Source organism: Cricetulus griseus, chromosome 4 (genome assembly GCF_003668045.3).
Source record: "Cricetulus griseus strain 17A/GY chromosome 4, alternate assembly CriGri-PICRH-1.0, whole genome shotgun sequence".
Lineage (NCBI taxonomy): Eukaryota > Metazoa > Chordata > Mammalia > Rodentia > Cricetidae > Cricetulus > Cricetulus griseus.
Genome location: NC_048597.1, coordinates 175,023,506 through 175,044,290, shown reverse-complemented (window position 1 = coordinate 175,044,290; position 20,785 = coordinate 175,023,506). Strand labels below are relative to the sequence as shown.

The following is a 20,785-nucleotide window of genomic DNA, read 5'->3' as shown; positions in this document are numbered from 1 at the left end:
GAAGGACAGGTTAGCTCAGACATAAAAGGTTACTAGAAGGCTGAACAAGGAGAACACAGCTCAGGAAGGAGCCACACAGAAAATTCTGGAAACATTAGGCTGTGAGAACTTGGAGGTATGGGGGTAGGGCAATATAGGATAAGGTATGGAAGAGCAAAATGAGAAAATGCCATGAGAACATAAAGAGGAATGAGGCAAGACATTGAAAAGATAGTGAGGGCAGGCATCACCTAGGAACCCTTCCCTTTAGTTCTGTATGTATTGGGGATATTTAGGAATGTGGTTATTTTTGTCAATAGCAAAAACACTGTCCTAGGAGCTCCACAAAGAGTTGTGATCTTACACAACTCATTTACTATCTCTGAGCATCAGCTTCTCATCTATATGGTAACTATTGCGGCAAGGTGAGGCACTGGGAAAGGTTTATGTGAACTTCCCCTTCTTACAGATGGTAAAATCCAGGTCCACAGAGAGTAGTGTCTTGCCTGCAGTATGCATCAGACTGTGGCAGAGCTCAGATTTGAACCCAGATAGTGGACTTCAGTGACAAATCTTGTTTTACTGGGCCCATAATACTCTATTGAGCAAAAGGCAAAGCTAGTGACTTTCAAGATCCCTTATATTTTAAAATTCAGAACTGTGCTTATGCTATGTTCCTAAACCCCAATTAAGTCAGCAGCTAGCTCTCTCTCTCTCTCTCTCTCTCTCTCTCTCTCTCTCTCTCTCTCTCTCTCTCTCTCTCTAAATGTTCTATCTTTTGAACAGTTCCAGCCCACTGAGGGTCTCAACTTTGTTCTGTACAAAGATTGACACATTGAGGACCTTCACTAGAAATAAAAAACAAGGTCAGACAAATGACATCTTTGGTCTTTGGGAAAAAAATAAAGACTTACAGGAAACACTCTTCATCCCTTTATCTAAGCTCTCACTTAGAACTAAATGCAGTAGGGTTACCTAGACCAATCCTAGTGGGTGTGTTTTGGTGACTGAGAAAGCAAACACTGGTTTCTGCAGCAGAGTATCATAGTCTCTCTCTCCTTCCAGGCAGTGGAATGATCATCACTCTGTAAAGGTGCATCCATAGCAGATTTCCCGGCTGTCCCACTCTTCACCACTAGGAGATCAGTTTGGTACTCTGTGTATCTGCTGTCCACATATATGAAAATGATTTTTTTTTTAAGAAATTCATCTTAGCCTGCTATGATGCTGCATGCCTGTAATTTTAAATAATGTTTATGTATATGGGTGTTTTTGCTTGCATGTATGTCTGGTACCCACAGAAGTCAGAAGAGGGAGTCAGATCCCTTGGACCTGGAGTTATAAGTTACCCTGTGGGAGCTGAGATCTGAACCTGGATCTTCTAAATTTTAGATTCCTTTAGAACTTAAAAGAACAGCCAGTGATTTTAACCACTAACCCCTTCCACCAGGCCCGCATGCTTGTAATCTTAGCAATCAAGAGGCTGAGGCAGGACGGTTAAGTTTGAGCGCAGCCTGGGCTATAGAGTGAGATCCTGTCTCATAACAACAGAAACAATAATGAAAAAGAAATTAGCCTAGGGCTGGCAGTGCAGCCCAAGGGTAGAGTGCTTACCTAGCATGAATGAAGTCCTAGGTTTGATACCTGGTACCAAAAACAAAAACAAAAAAATCCCACTTAGAAGTAAGTTGTTTTTCCTGAATGTGTTCTTTGCATCTTTGCAGATAATATTCCTAAATTTTCTAGTACAGCTACAGTCCTGTGCCTATCCATGTTGCTTCCCATTGGGTCTTACTAACACATGTCATCATCCTGCCTTCCTCTGCTTTGCTTTATATTTAGAATTTCCCCTAAATAACTGCTCCAGAAACTCTGAAAGTTAACTAATTAGTGATTACACTTTGCAAATGAAAAAGAGCATTTCCCAGCTAGTTGACTCAGTCAGTTAGAGCAGGATGCTAATAATTAGGCCACAGCTACAGGTTTGAGCTGCAGGGGGAGGGGAGGAGTAGGTTGGTCTAGAGTGTAGGCATTTCACAAAGGGACAGGTATAGCTGTGGTCCCGAGCAAGAAGAGGGTGAGAGGATGCAGATGTCACAACAGAGCCACCCCATCTTGCTACTTAGTGGTTATCACACTGGGTGAGCAGGGCATTGCCAACAAAAGAAGAAGAAATGGAAGGGTATGAGGGACACCAACAAATGATACAAGACAAGTCGTGGAGATAAAGGAAGAACAACAGAAGGAGGCAGCACCTGAAGCATGGCATGACCTTTAATCAGGGCTCTCATTCCTAGCAGGCTGTGAAGCCACTCTGTCTTCACCTGCTCAGTGCATCTCACAATGCTGATACACTGCTTTAATTTGGGAAGCCTTTCTCTTGAGAGGCATGTCTTTTCTTGCTCTAAGTCTGAAGTGCTCCCGTGTGTGGCATTCTCTGTGACAGATGTACCACAGCTATGCTTTAGCTGACTCCAAACCCATAGCTTCCTGGCACCTGAGTGGTCTATTGGATGTCCAGGAGCATGTTTCCTTTGAGAGCAGGTATCTCATCCAAGAAGGTAAAAAGGTGTAATCTTTTTGTTCTAAAACAACCCCTGTTAAAGTCTACAAATCCAGTCCAAATCTGATAGGTGAATCTATCAGAAGGTGTAAACCATGTTTGTTGATGTACATAGATCTCCTAGACTCAGCTGCAGAGAGGCATTGTCTCAGAGAGACGAAGGAGTCCTTTCCCTCCTGAATCCCTGCTCCCAGACGTCTCTGTTTCACAGACAGCCTACTTCATTACTATTCTCCATAAGAATAAGGAATTTTGAAATTATCTGAACATCTTTAAGGAGACAGGATTCTCTGGTAAATCACCCATCCATAGCCTTTCCTTCTTATAGGGGTCTGGATCAAACACATGACTAGCAAGACCAGCCAGCTCCATGCACGGCCATCTGTGGCCATTCTGCATCCTGTTTCTCACTGATGGAGCCATGCCATGCTTCTCTGAATTCTAACCTTCTTCCATCAGAACCCATCCTTGCAGGAAGGTAGAAATGTAGCCATGGGCTGTTTCTGTGGGGACATGTGCCACCTGCCGTCTTCTACCCAACTCATGGCTCACCCTGCCAGCCCTAACGTCTGCTAATGGGAGCACTACTTGTCAAACTCTCTTACCCACTCACAAAGAAGAATTTAATCCCATCTATAAAACAATTTACATTCTCTGTGTCTTGATTAGATCAGAAAGAGAGGTAATCTTGGCAAAAGACTTTCCACTGCTCTTATGCCTTCCTTATAACAGTTCTTCAGTTAAAAGTGTGCAAAAGCTCATTGCTGTTTGGAGCTGGCATCTAACACTAAGGGGCCTTTCCCCTTTTGGACTTAGTATTTTGACTTGAGATGATAATCTATTATTCTACTGGGAACCTGGAAAAGGAATGTGAAGTTTTTATTTCACCATGTTTGGTTACTGTGTCTTTAGACTTTAAGTCTTAGAGGGGCTTTTGCCTTGTACCTACCTATTGATCACTCATAGCTATTTCAGACAAAGCATAAACCATCCTAACCTAGCAGTGCTGTGGCACAGCAGTTATTGATAAAGTCACCATTTTTGCCCTTTGAGTTTTGTGAAAGCTCTTACAATTTCATAGAACAATAAACCCCAAATGGGCATATGCATGTTCAATGGATATGATGAAGATAATTGATCTCTTAAATCCCTGAGTAAGCAGAAACAGTCATCATGGTAGGTTAATACCTTCTCCACTGAGGAGAATTCAAGGCAGAAACACCCATGCCTTCTTGTTTCCTTCCTCCCTCCTTCCCTAGTTCATCAAACTTCTCAATTCTGGTGCAGAATGTTTCATTTTTTCATGCAACAAGTATCAGTCATTGAATGCAGTGGTTTTATTATTGGCAAAATTTCCTTTTTAACAGTAAGGCTTGAATCTCGGGCCTCATGTTTATTAGGCAAGCACTGCTATGAAACCTATCTTTAGTACTTTTCTCATTTTTTACTTCGAGACAAGATGGGCATGAAGTCACTGTGTAGTCCAGGCAAACTTATGATCCTTATTCCTCAGTACTCGAAGCAGTTGGGATGACAGGACTATGCCACCAGAGGTTTGGTTTTTGTTAAGTGAGGGTGGTATTAGGTTTTACTTTTGTCATCCAAATCTCTTCTGATTTGACTTAATTTATAATTTATGATGTTATTAATACAGAAAAACACTTAAAAATATCACCCACCATCCCACTCCTAGAGGATTTCTCTGGATATTTACACACAAAATAGTGTATTTCCCTGTTTTTAAGGTTGATGACAAGTTAAAAACAAGGAATTAGCAACATAGTTCTCTAAGACCATAGGTATATAGATAAAAGATAGATTAGTAAGAGATTAGATACCTAAACAGATTGTTATATATTATAAACAGCTATATATATCATCATATATATTATATATGATATATAAAGATAGGTAGATCTTTATTATATGTGTAGAAACACTTTTATAACAGTTTAATAACATCTCTAAGATATCCCTAGGTAACAAGTTTAAATGACATTACTTTGACATCCTGATGTCCATATGTAAAATCAGTCCTAGAAGCCATATTTTCCCATCACTAAGTGGTAACTGATGACGTGTTAGTACATATGTGTTGATCACACTAAAAGAGATCATAGGATATTTCACTTCTGGCAAACCTTCTTTCCCCAGGCTCTAAAAATTACTACACCAACTAAGACTATAAAGACACCGTGGAGTTTCAACTTTTCTATTTATGATGGCACCATAGACAAGACAGCCCCAGACTTCTTAGCATTCAAGGCACATTATAGCTTAGCCTGGGGAAGTATTATTTCTGTCCTGGAACAAATTGAGAAGTTTCTCAAGGACTATGCAATATCAGAAGCCAAAGTTAGAGGGACGAGTTTGATGTCCCTGCTTCCAGAATTTGAGCTGAAGAATAAACTTACCAAAAGTGATGTTCTGTTAGTGCTAGAGAACCCGCTTCACATCCAAATGCTGTTAAACCTTCCGGGACAGAGGTACAAGGGCCGAGAAGGAAGGACGGAGGCTGCGGTCAAGATCCAAGCCACATGGAAATGTTATAAGACAAGAAAATTCTTCCTTTGTTATCGCCAGAAGAAGTGGGCCTCAGGTGTGATCGCCCTTGCATGGCTTTTATATTGCCACAGGATAAGGATAAAGAAGATACTGAAGGAATCTCGTCAGAGACACCTGGAGAATTTCCGCATTCGAGCCAAGGTGCACTAGGCTGCCAGCTGTTAAAGAAGACCTCTTTTTCTAAACATTTCTTGCTTGAACAACTGCAATAACTTGTCTCTTTTATCTTCCCTTCCCTCTCCAGCCACCCTCCCAGCCAGTATCCTGTACCTATAAGTCTCCGCAATATAAGATGTACAAACTCTGTGTTTGCTTTTGCAACATATTTTAGTCTTAACCCAGAATCTGGCTTATATGCCTGCAAAATCTGTTGCAATTTTTCTATAAAAAAATGCTCTTTGTTTTGACTATGGTAGTTGTGTTAGAAAGCCAATGTTTTAACTGCACTACCTTTTCTCCATATATATATATATATATTATACACACCTTCTGACATTTTAATTTGCTAGAAAAAAAATCCTCACTTGTCTACATTGCTGTCACCACTTTGTCAGAAAGTATTTAAGTTTGCAGACAGCCTTTTAATTAGTGCTCACAATTTCATTTATGTTTGCTTTCTCTTTTTTTCATTCATATTCTGTTAATTAAGTGAGCTGCCTCTAATCTTCCCCTGCCAGTAGCATCATGTAGCCACCTAATTAAATTAATTGGGGAAGATGTTTTAAGTATGTAATTAAATCAATTAATATAATTTATGCCTGGCTTAACTGTACAGTGGAAAAACAGCTGAAGTTTGACTAGATGAATCCACTACAGCTTCCTGTCACTGATCAATGCTCTTCTTGCTTTTCAGCATCTGGCAGCCAACTGGAGTCGCATCAGGACCTCCAGGAGGACTATTATCCATATCCCATCATTAGGTATAACACTTTTGCCTGCAAATCTATCAGCAACCTCTATTACCCACCACATTATGGCTCCTTGATTGAGTTCAAGGAAGGCCCCTTGTTTTATTCAAATTGGTCTCGGCAGGAAAATGTTCTCGACATGATGAGAGTAATAACACAGGGCCCTCGCTCGAAACGGCGTTTAATTTGGGGATTAAGCAAATAAAGTCATTATGTGGGGGCTGCTATTCAGTGGAGAGGTGATTTGCTGTAATTCGCTTTCATCTGTATGAAATGAACTAAAAAGTTGTATTTTTCCCCCTGAAATAACAGATAATGTTTTCGATCTTCTTTAATGATGGAAGAACACAGGCTTGTGAGTGTTGTTGCTGTTACGCCAATAAGCCAGGATATTGCTTGTACACTGTTTTTAATCAAATGTGCAGTCAAAATGATAAGCTACATTCTCTGAAATTATTTAGTTCTAATTGCGAGCAGATGGGATGTTTTATTTGCACCTAGGGCGCCTGAGCAAAAGGAAATGCTGTGTGAACAAGAATAATTAAGAAGTTGAATAGTGTTTTTTGCGCTTAAATAATCTGCAGTTTCATGTTAATTAGCACTAATGTAATTATTTAATTACATTTATGAATTGGGGAACTTAAAAGCTGTTGTCTGAAACACAGTGGTAAAATAGGTATGCCAAAATGACATGGGGAAATTCAGAAATTTGTGCTGGAAGTTTGTTTCAGATATGAGTTGCTGTCCGTGTTTGCATTTGATCGCTGCTTGCTTTGCTTTGTTTTGCCTCTACCTAGGCTGTTAAATTTCTTGAATGAGACTGAAATTTTTTATGCTGACTTAGTAGAGTTTTGACAAACAGCAAAACCCACTGGATTTCAATATTACCTATTAGTGCTTTGTTAAGGCCTTTTAAGTAGAGCAATACAGCCAGTGATCTATTGTAAAATCCTAGGCTACAACTAGTGCTTAAGGATGGGAATGCCTGTTTGAATACTCGTGTGTCGTAAAGACACATCACATTTAAACAGTAATATGAAAGAAAAATATTATAATTACTATATAACTGAAACTAAGATTTTTTAAATTAGTAAAATTTAATAGTACTAAAGTGAACAAACCTTCCTAGATTATAGAGTCTGTACTTTGACCCTAGGCTTATGGGAACTGCTGAGGAAATGCTGGCACTGCACAAAGCCTTTGGTTTTGCTCTTCTGTGCCTATAAGTGAGCGAACACAGATCTGAATCTTGCCCTTTGGTTTTGGTGAGACTACTTTTGCACAAAATACACTCACACACAGAAATTACACTTGTAATTGATTACAACCCGAGAGGCTAATTGAAGACCCAATTAACTGACTTGGGGCCTTAGAATAAGGTGCAAGAGATTTTGCTTCTGCAACTAATTGTAGACTTGGCCTGTTAGTGTGCAGGGGGTCTCATGTTGCTTTCTGTATTTTATTCAGAGCTAGAAGTAGAAGTGGGCCCTACTTTACAATGTCAATAAGCTTTGCAGTGTTGATAAGCACAAAGTATTCGTCCCCTGCTTTGCAGGGTTGACAAGCTCTGTCCCCTACCTTACAATGTTGATAAGCATGAGGTTAGTGCAATCATCTCCACAAGCTACTCCCTCCTACACTCCACTTTTGATAACCCCCCAAAACAAAACCTTCCTAAACCGTTACTCTGTAGAGATGCCTGACACAAAGGAATCTTCAAAGAAGTAAGAAGTAACCTGCATAACAGTGTAAGCAGGGCAGCTAGGAATTCCAAATGTAAGTTCCATACCATTTCAAAGGCTTGATGAATATAAATTAAGGGCAAGAATGTCCAGATCATAAACACTTTAATTACAGAGCATGATTTTAAATTAATGACTAAAGTGTTTTCTTTCAGATTGTGCATATGTAGTATAAATAAATACATCATCAGTGTAAGATCTCCACCATTACATTTTTTTGTTTGCAAACAACAGAAATACGAATTTTCAAGGAAATTCCTAATAGTGCATTTTTAAGAGACAAGAGTAAGCTCAGGTTCATTTCCAGTGAAGCATGCACAGAAGCCAACTGCACCCCCAGGTTGTGGGGAGCTTGTTTCCAAGCCTGTGCTTCAGGTTTCCTGAAAGTCAGTTAATAACCTTAAACAATCATCTCACCTACTCTACAGGCAGAACTATATACATTTTTTCTTTTTAATAATATGAAGTACTAAGCACATTGAAAACAAAACAAAACAACAGCAGCAACAACAACAACAACAAAACCCATCCCATCCTATTAAATATAATAGTTTTCCTTCCAGCGTGCAGGTAAATTCAATTCACAAGTCAAAATCAGTTGGGAGACTCATCCGGCTCAGACAAACACTTGGAGCCGCTCTAGACTGCCTGCCTTCTCCCTCCTACAGGGCACTCATGGCAGGATCACTAGAGGTAATTACACCATTCTACCAGCCAGGTGGGGCTGTACTCATTTATTTGACCTTAAGGTGAAGTACTGAAAGGTGTATAATATACTTACTACTTGTGGAGACATTTGACTGTTTGCTCTGGTTTTGCACCTACAGCAGTAATTGCATTCTCCAAATAAAGAAAAGATGGCCTGTCAGTGACATTTTTACAGCAAAATACTAGAATGTATTTTCAAATCTATAGTTTGAAAATATATTGCAGAGTAGCCTCCTTGAAAAGGGGAGCTACAAGTTTGATTGACTGTTAGTATTTCAGGTAGTATTCCTAGAAGTGACAAATATTTGCAGCTATTTTTAACATACAAGGAAGGTGGAACACAATTGACTAATTGTCCATAGAAACTGATTGGCCTTGTACTTTCATAAGATAAAAATGTAGGCTGATCTCTTAATTGGATATTGCATATTTTCATCATTTTTATTAATGAAATATAATTATAACAAAATAATCTTCTATGCTTCATAGCAGGAATAGAAAACTAGGGTCTATTTTAAGCATAATCTATCAGTCAAAGAAGAAAGTGAAAAAAGAATCCTAATTTCTCTAGAAAAACAAAAGAGGTCTAAATAAAACCTGCCAACTAATACTGCTTGCAATTTCTTTAGTTAGGTTATTTCCTCCACTTTTAACTTATCCCCTGAACCTCTTTGTTACAGTACATCAATTGGTGCTATTCCTAAATCCAATGGAATTTAAAAAATATATTGCAGTGAAGGGGGATGAGGCTCCATCTGAACTCTGGGGCCACTGTACTCCAATGAGCTCTCTGCAGTGAGTCTCCTCTCTCCCTCTCTTTGAATGCAAACAGAAGACACACTGAAGTGCTTTGTTTAGTGCTTTCCTCCTTATAATATTTTATTTCGTTGCCAATTGCCCAACTGATTTAATGGCTAAACATTACATACATAATTTTATTTATTCCTCTGGGCATTAGTTCAGCAAACTGCTCTTGCCTTTAATACAATTAGGAGTCTCCAAAATATTCCATTCCATAAAAATTGTGAACATTGTCTTTATAAAGTTCACAGACAACATTCTTCAGCTGGCCTGTGCTACTGCAAAAGCCTGAAGGAAAAGATAGGAAGTGCACATGACCATAGGATACCCCAAAGGCTGGTGAGAGGGTTGCTTCCTAACTGCAGTTGCTTTCCTTCCCAACCCAGGAGCCGAGAACAGAGTGCCCTGTGCTACAAGGCACAAGATGGAAGGTTAGCCTGTGCTGAGCCTCTAAGCACACTGCTCTCCACGCTCAGTTTTTAGTTACTAACTCAAAGAGTCAATAGATTGTGTTCCTTATACTTAGGGATAGGAAGTTGGAACTTCCAACCCTGTCTTCACTGGCTTCACCATGTATTTTGGCAGGCAGTATGGAGTCTATAGATAAGCTATGGAGATGCCACACTAAATCCTCATGTCAGAAAGAGGTACAGTCAAGATCTCCATGCTGGCTTTTCCTAGAGATATCCAGGTCTTTTAAGATAAGACAAAGAACATATAAACATTTACTTTCTTCATAGCACAAACTAAAATTAAAACATATTTATATTATTCCATGTTACATTCAGACAAGTAACCTAAGTCAACACTCATCCACAGGTTTGATCAGAGTTGGCCCAGTAATTCCATAATATGCAGACAACCAGTTGGTCTTGAGTTGCCCAACACTGAACCATGACACACAGATGTGACATTGAAGTGGATTTTAAGTGGCACAAGCTTATAAAATATTCATTAAATGGATCAATATTAGGATAAGCTTTAAAACCTAATAAATTATTATATTTTAGTAAAATAGTATTAATGAACTTAATATACTGAATTAAAATCTAATCTTTGAAATATCCTTCACATTGTCATTAACATATTGAAGTTTGTTCAGTGGTCCTCGGGTATTTTTGTCTCAGGATGCCTTTATACACAAAATGATACTTGAAGGCCATAAAGAACTTTAAGTCAATTCTGTCTGTCATCATTTGCTGTATTTATTGTAACATCAGCACTGAGGATGCTAAGGCAGGAGGGTTGAAAATATGAAGTTTGGGCTTCATAGAAAGATCTTGTATACCTCTGGCAGAGGGAGAAACAGAGAGAATGGAGGAAGGAAACTAAAACTGAGAAAATAAGAAATGAACTAATAAACCTATTGTCTGTGTTGACCTGTATAAAAAAATAACCATGTTTGGTTAGTTTGGTAAGTTTACAAATCTCTTAATATAACATGGCTGGATTTTCATGTTTCTGTATTCAGCCCGTTACCTGTGTTGTTTAGGCTGATGCAGAAAACCAAACCCTATAGTGATTAACTATTTGGAAATGGGAAGAATGTTTTATTGCCTTTTCAAATAATCTTGTAAGTTCTTCTCCGACTTTGCACTAACCTCAGCTGTAGTGCTGTTTGTTATATGTTGGCTTTAATGTGGAGTCTGCACCAACAGACTGTGTCTCAGGACTTAGAGGAATGAGTTGCCCTGAAAAAGGCAAATTACTTCCTAAAATCATTTTGAAAACAGTTTTGACCTTGTAGAGCCACTCAAATGGTCTCAGTGCCCTCAGAGCCCTGAACATAATCTGAGATTCATTAGCTTTTGCTGGACCAACAGAAAGTGCCATCTTTTGACAGTGAATCTGTTTGAGAATGTTTTCAAAACTTAGCAAATAACCTAATATGTTTATTATACCTTCATAATAAAATCCTCTAATCTTTTTCTACTACCTCCAAAAGACAACTACCCATTTTAACTAAAATGGCACTGCACATATATTATATAAATGGCTCAGCTGGGTCTGCTCTCTCAAATCTTGTGCTTTCTCATTGGTCCAAGTCACTAAAACATGGCTACAATCTGACAGTCTACACCACAGATCTATGGATTATTATAAGACCCTTCACAGTAATCTGTGAGATCTATCATATGGAGCTTTTTGTTTTTAATCATTGGAATGTCAAAGCTTTTTTAACCAATGGGAGCAGTTCCAGGTTGCCTCTGTAATAATGTCTGTCATGCTTAGCTTCTAAACAATATTCTTTCTTGATCAAAGAGAAGGGATAGAGTTACTAGTAGAGCTGTTCCAACAATGTGAGCCACAGGAAGGATGTGATAACATCACCAGCTATGGTTAAAAATAGGAAAAAGGCTGAGAATTACTACATCAGACCATCTAACTTAAGTGGATAACTAAGCAAGTAGTTGGTCAACAGGAGTCCATCTTCAACTCCTCTGCTTTGAGAGTACTTAAAGAAAGGAGAAGCTAAGAGTCAACCACAGGGTAATGAGCTAAGTGATCAGTATCATGTGACCAACAACCACAATGGAAGACTTGCAGGGAGGCATGTCAGTTTGTCTCAAATAGCCTTTGGCTGCATTCTTTCTTTTTTTAAATTTATTTATTATTATTTATTATGTATAGAGTGGTCTGTCTGCGTGTCAGAAGAGGGCACTGAATCTTGTTATAGATGGTTTTGAGCCACCATGTGGTTGCTGGGAATTGAACTCAGGACCTCTGGAAGAGCATCCAGTGCTCTTAACCTCTGAGCCATCTCTCCAGCTTCCTTGGCTGCATTTTTTTTTTTGGTGTCTTTTTAAATTTGAATTAGAAACAAGATTGTTTTACATGTCAATCCCAGTTCCCTCTCCCTCCCCTCCTCCCCTACCACCTCTCTCCCTAGCTAAAACCCTACCTATCACCTATCCTTTCTGCTCTCCAGGGAGGGTGAGGCCTTCCATAGGGGGCCATCAGACTCTATCATATCCTTTGGGATAGGGCCTAGGCCCACTCCCGTGTGTCTTTGCTCAGGGAGTATCCCTCTATGTGGAATGGGCCCCCAAAGTCCACACTTATGCTAGGGATAAGTACAGGAGGTCCCGTAGATTTCGGAGGTCTCCTCACTGAAACACACGTTCATGATGTCTGGATCAGTCCCATGCTGGTAATCCCAGCTATCAGTCTGGGGACCAAGAGCTACCCGTTGTTCAGGTCAGCTGTTTTTGTGGGTTTCGACAGCCTGGTCTGAACCCCTTTGCTCATCACTCGTCCTTCTGTGCAACTGGATTCCAGTTCAGTTCAGTGATTAGTTGTGGGTGTTCCTTGGCTGCATTCTTAATTTCTGTGGTTGTACTGAAAGAAAAGCCAGTGCTAGAAGAACTAATCTTTTGGTTGCATCACCCATTAGCTGTTTGTGGGAACATAGCATTGGGGAAGGTGAGGAAAGCAGAAGTGAGGACAGAGAAACGATTGCTGGTAACCAACAATGAACATCATAGATTTAGTAAAAGACCAAAATAGTAGAATGACTTTAGAGAGGCAGCTTGCCAGTGTCTTTCTATGATGTGGAGTGGGACAGTCATGCACTCAACTATTTACTTGGGACAAAATGGAACATTCTATAAAACTGGGCATCGCTGGCCATGGTGGTGCACCTTTTATCCCAGCTCTCAGGAGACAGAGGCAGACAGATCTCTGTGAGTTCAAGGCCACCCCAGTCTGCACAGGCCAACCAGGGATATATAGTAAGACCCTGTTAAAACACAACAAACAAAACACAACTGGGAATGTTTTGCAGGTGATAAAAATACCCATAAGGAAAGAAACCAGGCTCCTCCCAAGTGAAGAGAAAGATGAGGGCTCCTTTCTGCCACTTCTGGGTTTTTCTATGATGATAAAGTACCTAGAAAAATTTTATAAATCCCTCTTGGCATTCCTTGAGCTTATCATAGATTCTCTAGATTAGAGAACATAATTGTAGAGTTGAGAGGATGGGCAAGAAGAGAGCACATGAGGAAAGGAACTAAGGATTACATGAGGAAGTCTTAAGTAAGATCTTCAGGCACATTTTGTTCACTTGTTTGGCTGTGGATTCCTTAAGGATCTGCTCTCGGGGCTATGGTCTGGTTATAGGAGCTGGAGTGATGGAGGATTGAAGCGAGACAGATAATATGAGTAAACAAGCAAGCAAAAGAGCCTACAATGGTAAAATAGAAGTGATAATTAAGCGTGTAAGAACATGACAGTGTAAAGAGGCCAAGAACCAACTTAGAACACACAGATAGCTTCCCAGGTAGACTTGCTGCATAGAGTCTGAGTCTGCAATCCCAGCACCCATGAAAAAGCCAGACCCACTAGCATACACCTGTAACTCAATCATTAGAGGAGGGATGGTGGAGATGGAAGGGGCCTAGGGGCTCACTGACCACCCAGTCTAGCCAAAACTGTGAACCACAGGTTCAGTGAGACCCTGTCTTATAAAATAAGGTAGAGAACAATAGAGGACAGCCAACATCAACCTCTGGCCTATGCCCCCTCCCCACAGGCACACACATTGAACATATATACATACACATATACAAAGAAAGAGAAGAGAAAGAAGGGGGAATGAGGGAGGAGAGAAAGGAAGAAAGAAAAGGAAAGGGTAGTGAGACACAAGGGCCTATCATAAAAAGAAGCTGTATTTAGATAGTTTTGTGCTTATAGTATGATAATGTTCTCACATTTAAATGAAGTTCCTTTTGAGAATTTTAGTTTGGCTTAGCTGATGGTAGAAAATACATGTTAATGATGGGAACATTTAATGATTTCATAGCATGTGCTGGGGATCTTGGCCCTCTCATCTTTCAGTCAAAGGTGAAAAGTAAGGCAAGCAGGATATCTGAGAAGGGTGGATCTTAGTGGGAGCAAGGAGACAGACAGGTGTCCTAAATAGATAGAATTGGTGTCCTGAAACTACAAATAGAAGCTGGAGGGACAGTTCAGCAATTAGTAGTGTTCCCTGCATACATGGTGAGCAACCTACAACCACCTCAAACTCTGGCTACTGGGGTCAAACACCGCCACACACACACACACACACACACACACACACACACACACACACACACACACACACACACACGTAATGTTTTTATCTTTTAAAATATAAACGTAGGATATTGCAATTCAGTGGCTCGGAAGTCTAAAGGGGGCTAAAAGTTCCAACAGAATTGTGGTTTTTGTTGGAGGTCTGATGGGAAATAGGGTTCCTTTCAAACTTGTAGACATTATCCACAGAGGAATTCACAAAGGTTCTTGATTCTCTCTCTCCATCTTTAAGGCTGACAGCATTGCAACTCCCCATGCCTTCCTTGTATTGTCACATCCCTTCTGCCTTCCTTCCCTACTCTTAAGGGGGAAGAGTCTTTTCATATGTAGCCAGAAAATACAGAATGGTCTCTTTATTTTGAAGTCAGTGGTTAATAACTGCATTTCCCTTTGCACGTAGCCTAGCAGATCCACAGGCTCTGGCATTATGATGCCTGCCACAAAAATAGGAACTGAACATGGAAGACTATAAAAAACCGTTTCCTTCCTATACTTCCCTGCTACCATTTGAGGGTATTTTCTTGTATATTATGTATTTAAATTGGCCATAAGAACAAAATATGAAGTAGCTGAAATATATAAGAATTTACAGATTTAGGTGATCCTGGACAGAGCACTAATCCCTGGCTGCCTCCCCTGTAAGGTTGAGGCTGATGGCTTATCAGATCCCAGTGTTCCTATCTGACCTTTGAAGTAACTATACCTTTGCAGTTATATTCTCAAGTATGATGCCTCCTTGACACAGGATAGGCTGCTCAACACCCCCAAACCCCAGAATCCTTGCTGATACTTGCCTGGTTAAGTCACCATTGTATTTAACCTATGCTACCAACATTGTTAAGAGGTTTTAATCTGTTAACACATGTATTTTGTGAATGTACAAAACATAAAAATAAACTTAGCTTTAACACAAAACAAAAACCAAAAAATGATTCCCTGGGGGAAGAAGGATCAGTAGTTAAGAGAACTTGCTGTTCTTCCAGAGGACTCCAGTTCTCAGCACTTTCTCAGAACTCACATAGGGCAGCTCACAACTGCCTGTAACTCTCTGATCTCTCTCCTGGCCTCTGTGGGTACCTGCATATATATAACATACACAAACACACACATGCACACATATGCACACACTCACACATACATGTAAATAAATATAAAAAATTACCTCCTGACTTTTGCTTTATTGCTGGTGTATACATTGCATGTCACAGAATGTCCTTGTTGCTTATCACAGAATGTGCCCTCTGCCTCATAACATTTAAACACCTCATATTTTATACTATTTTGAAATTCCCAAAATGTCTTCATATCTGTTACCTCATGTGATTTTCTATAACAATGTTCTGAGATTGCTAACAGGAAATGGGTGTATGCACAGGGATAAGTAACCAGTTATATATAGCTCTGTATATATATATATTTAATATGCATCCTTTATCAGTGGTAAAAGAGATGCCAGGTAATTTGTTGGGAGACTGACCTCAAGCACATGAATGAAATGCACTAACTCACACACTGCACATGTGCTTACAAAGTCCTCAAATGTCTTTTACGTTTTAAATTGGACACCATCTTAACTAGAAATCTCATGCTGCCTTTTATCTTTACCGTTGAAAGAAGATGTAGTCATAGGATAGTCTCAGGCATGTTTTTAAATCACCCTTTGTTCCATAAGCATTTCCATTTTCTTCTTAAGAGTGTCAATATATGTTATTTGCTAATACGTCTTTTAAGACATTTACTTGAATGTTGGTAGATGTGTGTATATAGACTGATTGTAGATAGGCAAAATTCTACGAGTTACAATATCATAGGCATGCATATAAATAACACTGAAATTGTATTCACCTCTGTTCACTTTCATATGTGGAGTGGTTCTCTAAATTATTAGAGAAATTAATAGTCATTTTCTTAAATGACTCCAACCACCCATTGGTTCTTCTGTCTTTATAATTCTTAAGTTCATATGCATAAAACAAAGAGACTTTCTGGTGAATTATAAACTAATTTGCTTTTCAGATGTTTTCTGGTGTTTAAACACTGACATCAAAGCAAAGAGGCAATTATCAGTGTTCATTTGGTCTGGAGCCCCGTTGCCTGAATTGCTATAGTTTTCCTTATGCTAAAAAAGAAATGTGTGACATATCTTGCATTCACCTATGAAGTCCTTTTTTTCTATAGCAGTTATACACAGACATGTGTTTGGGCTCAGTAACCACAAGGAGGCATGGAAGCCTCTCTCAAAATGTGCATAGTGATTTTAGTTTCTAAGAGCGTTCTACCTTTGGTTCTCGAATTCCTAGCAAGCAACTGTGACTGCTTGTGAGGATGCATGCCTTTGAAGTTCATGTTCAGACCCACTTTTTTAAGGCCTGATGTTAGAGCAGAAGCTATTATTTCTTTTGTAGGCATTTCTGGACAGTGGCAACACATGTATTTTCCCTCTGCTCCAGTAAAAACAAAAGGAACCACAGGATGTTGTTAGTACCAACAGAATAAATGCCTTGACCCATCTTGCACTTTGAAGGTTAAAAGTTCTGACTGGGAGCAGAGAGTGGTGCTTTGATATGTGAGTTCTTAAATACATGTTTTTGACAGCAAGGGGGTTGACTGAACCCTGTGTAGAATGATTCTGGGAACCAACTTCAAAGTGCTGCATGATTTTAAAGCCAAAACAATCCCTTACTCCTGACCCTAATATTTTCACATGTCCTTCTGAACACTCATGTTCAATGTCAGGCATTTTCTCCGTGCATTTGTAATCTTAATTCTCGGGAGCTTTGTTGGTACTGAAAGAATAGGAACCTCTATTGCAGAGCATGCTGTGTAGCACATCTTCCAAGCTTAGTCCTTGAGAAACATAGACTGTGTTTTTAGGATTTTGTTGTTTATACAAGATACTGCAGAGGGAAAAAAATTGACACTAAAAATGTAGACTGAGACATTTTGAAATTCCTACGTGTGTTATATTGATGTGCTGTTTCTGTTTTGACATTTTGCCTTTTAGGCTATTCCCAGGCTGTGCGAAAACGCATCTCTGATTTTGACATACAGCAGAACATGCAGCTGGGGAGGCTGTGTGACATCCTAGGTACAGTAAATAGTTTTACATCAATTACTGTCTGTAACTTCTGGGTAGGTATGGGTAAAATATTTCCTTTCTTCTCTTCCTTCTCTACAAGGAAAGAACTTAGCTTTCTAACCTACTTGCAAGGTAATGATTATTTTGCTTTAAGTGTACAGTGAAGTCAGCTTGAATTTTAAAATGTTTGAGCAATTACTTGAATAGTTTTCTAAATTCTTTTTTGAAAAGCAGTTTCCCTATGATAGACTCAAATCATCTTGATTTATCAATGCCTTCCAGTGATCTGGGTCAAAACTAATTATCAATATTGTCTATAGTGTCTTCTGGGCATGGAGTAGAAAGAGTGAAGCACTGTATTTTCATAATAAGAACAAGAGGAAAGCAAGGGCAGATTTCAAGAAACATGGAGTGCCTTGTGGAGGGAGTTTAGAGATCCAGGCCTTAGGCAGATGGAAATGTCTTTGCAAAAGTCAAACTGGCACTGTTTTAGTCAGCCCTCAACCATACACTGGATCTTGCTAAGGCCAGGTTGCAAGCCTGGCTGAAAAAATATAGATTACAAAGCATATGTAATAACAAGAAGTCAGTTTATGAGGAACTGGCCTCCAATTAAGGGTTAAATAAAGATTAGATTTTAGAAGTTAATAAGAACTCCTTTGTTTTGCTAAAATATAATTGCTTTGGCCCTTATTTAAGCACTACAAGGAAGAATTTTATATTATCAATGGCCAACTTAGCTGGCTTCCTGGAATGACATACTTTACATGATTCATAGATATTTCAACATCATTATTATTTTATAAATGCCATTTGGTAACAAAAATACATCAGTACTAGAAATTTACAGTGTCCTAAAATAATAATAGCATAATTGCTTTAATCTGTTATCTAGGCACCAATGCTGTGTTTTAGCATTACACAACAACAAGCCCTTTAGTGATGCGAGATTGATTTGTTATAGCTGAGCTATTCAACTAAAAGCCTGACTGCCTGGGACCACTGAGGTGCAGCAGAGGGCAGGCTTTACCCTGATTTATTTGAATTAATTTTTTTCCTCAGCTTTTTATATACCCTTCTATATATAGTACAAGTCATCACAAAGGAGTATCTTTATAAAAATTCCTCATTATAGAAGAAAAAGTAGTGGGCTACTATTTTTAATAATCCAATAATTCAATCTGTACCTACAAAGAAAAATTTTGTAACTATGGTCATTTCTGAGAGATTGTGCCTTTTTCTGGTATGTTATCATTCTGATCCAACAATGTGACCACATAGCCTCTTCAAGAGGACAGCTTAGAGGTAGCTCGTGAAGGTAAAACTTGTGAAATAAAAATAGACAAAATGAGAAAAGATAAATAATTTGGGAGGAAGAATAAAACTTCTTTTATTCTGTTAATTACTAGTAAAGGGTATTGGTTTGCCTGCGTATTCAGTAGGGAAATAAAGATGATCTGATCACAGTAAGCCTTGCCTCTGGATATGGACTGTGATATTAGGATGGTCAGGTAGAGGCCCCACAACTAGTACTTTTCTCTGTTTGGAAAAGAGAGGGACTGATTTTGACTACTAATCAAAGAAAGTTTCAACTTTACAACAGCTCCTTTCCATAACTACCTGTCAATTAATTGTGTTTGCAGATTCACAGTGAACCCCCTCTCCACTGGATATTAGAGTTAGTGATATGTATTGCTCTGACAGAAATGAACAAGAAAAATGACATTATCAACTTGATTTCTTATTATGAAGCCTAGAGATCTCTTCCCAAGTAAAATTCATCTTCTGTTACTATAGCAATTTTTGTTGTTTATATTCTATTCTCTTATGCTTTTCTTAAAACACACACACACACACACACTACAACCACCACACACATTTGGTTTTTAGACTCATTAGTTTGATAAGACATTAGTTTCTTCCCCAAAACACAAGGCTAGCAATAACTAATGTGATCAGTCAACAATTGGATACAAGTTATTCAATTACTTTCTGTTCAGCTAATTTATTTTGATGTTTATATGGCAATCTAGTTTCAAAATAAAATCGGAGCCCTTAGCTATTTACATATCTGGAGCACCTCCTACCAGCCTTTTCCTGGGCCATTTGAAAAGCCATTGTTTCCATAGGGAGAGACTTCTACCTGCCACATACTCACTAAGGGAGAAAAACATTGGATCATCTAAATCTCATTCTTCCAAACCCCGCTAACCATGAGTGCCTATTGAATAACTCCTATGTAGTCTGCACTGTACTGTGACCTGAAGGATATACAGAATTTAAGGAGCTTGGTGACTGCTGAGGGTGTAGCTGAGTTAGCAAGTGCTTGCCTAGCATGTATAAAGCCTTGGGTTTGATCCCCAGCACTGAATAAATAAACTTGAAGTGGCCATGCAAATTTACAACACCAGCACTTAGGAGGTGGAGATGGGAAGCTAGACTCTATTACATAGTCAGTTAAAGGTCAGCCTGAGCTGCATAAAGCCCCATCTCAGGGGAAAAGATAGGAAAAAGGAGCTTGGATTAATAGATTGAAAAAGTATCAGAGACTGCAGATGACACTACTTCATCATATTAAATAAAGGGATTGATCAAAAGGAGCCAGGTACAGAGGGCACGGCAGGAAGTCACCATTGGCTGTGCCATTTGGTCAACACTTTCTTTGTGCCAGATACAGTACCAAGAATACTTTTCCTTCCATTTAATACTCCAGAACTCTATACCTAGGTGATCAAACCCCACAGATGAAGAAACCAGTGCTTAGAAAAGTTAAATAATGTGCCCAGGGCCCATGTTCTGTGTACTCTGCCAAACCATACAAACAGTCTGGCAACTTCCTCCTGACCTTGCCAGCCAGCCAAGGTGACACTTTGGGCCTCTCTCCCCTGAACTTCCCTGAGTACCTGTGTGTTTGAAATGGTTGCTCCCCAAAGGCATTTCTCAATCACTTTGAGCCTAGATTTCCTGGGGTGTGGAGGCAAGTGTTTTGTTCCTATTTGTATCTAGATTAGTTAGTTATTTTGTGAATGAATTAATAGCTCCATCCGATGATAATTTCCATCCATATGCCCCTAAAATGTTTCGAAGCACAGAGTGAGTAATCTCATCTCGCTATTCCATTTGGACTAGATATTCAATTAAGGACGTTTTCTGTGTGTGCATTAAGAAAAGAACATCTTGAGGAAGAAAGCGGTTGGGGCAGTGTTTTCTCTGGACTGGGAACCATTAAATGTGCTACTGAAGCAATATCCATCACTGGGAGTGGAACTGGGACAGGGTGGTTTCCTTCAGCTTTCTCAAGTTCTGCTTTATAATTTGCTGATCTGAATGGAATGCATTCCCAGTGATGCTAAAGGGGATGGTT

General features: G+C 39.2%; 1 protein-coding gene across 1 annotated transcript in view; it reads left to right on the top strand.

The window, feature by feature from the left end:
- Iqch (IQ motif containing H) overlaps window positions 1-20,785 on the top strand; it is a 184,022-nt gene that overhangs the window by 75,347 nt on the left and 87,890 nt on the right. Inside the window, exons 10-12 of the mRNA XM_027414782.2 lie at window positions 4,697-5,248; window positions 5,961-6,027; window positions 17,347-17,430. Of these exons, the coding sequence (XP_027270583.1) occupies window positions 4,697-5,248; window positions 5,961-6,027; window positions 17,347-17,430 (703 nt within the window). The remainder of the gene's footprint in view (window positions 1-4,696; window positions 5,249-5,960; window positions 6,028-17,346; window positions 17,431-20,785) is intronic.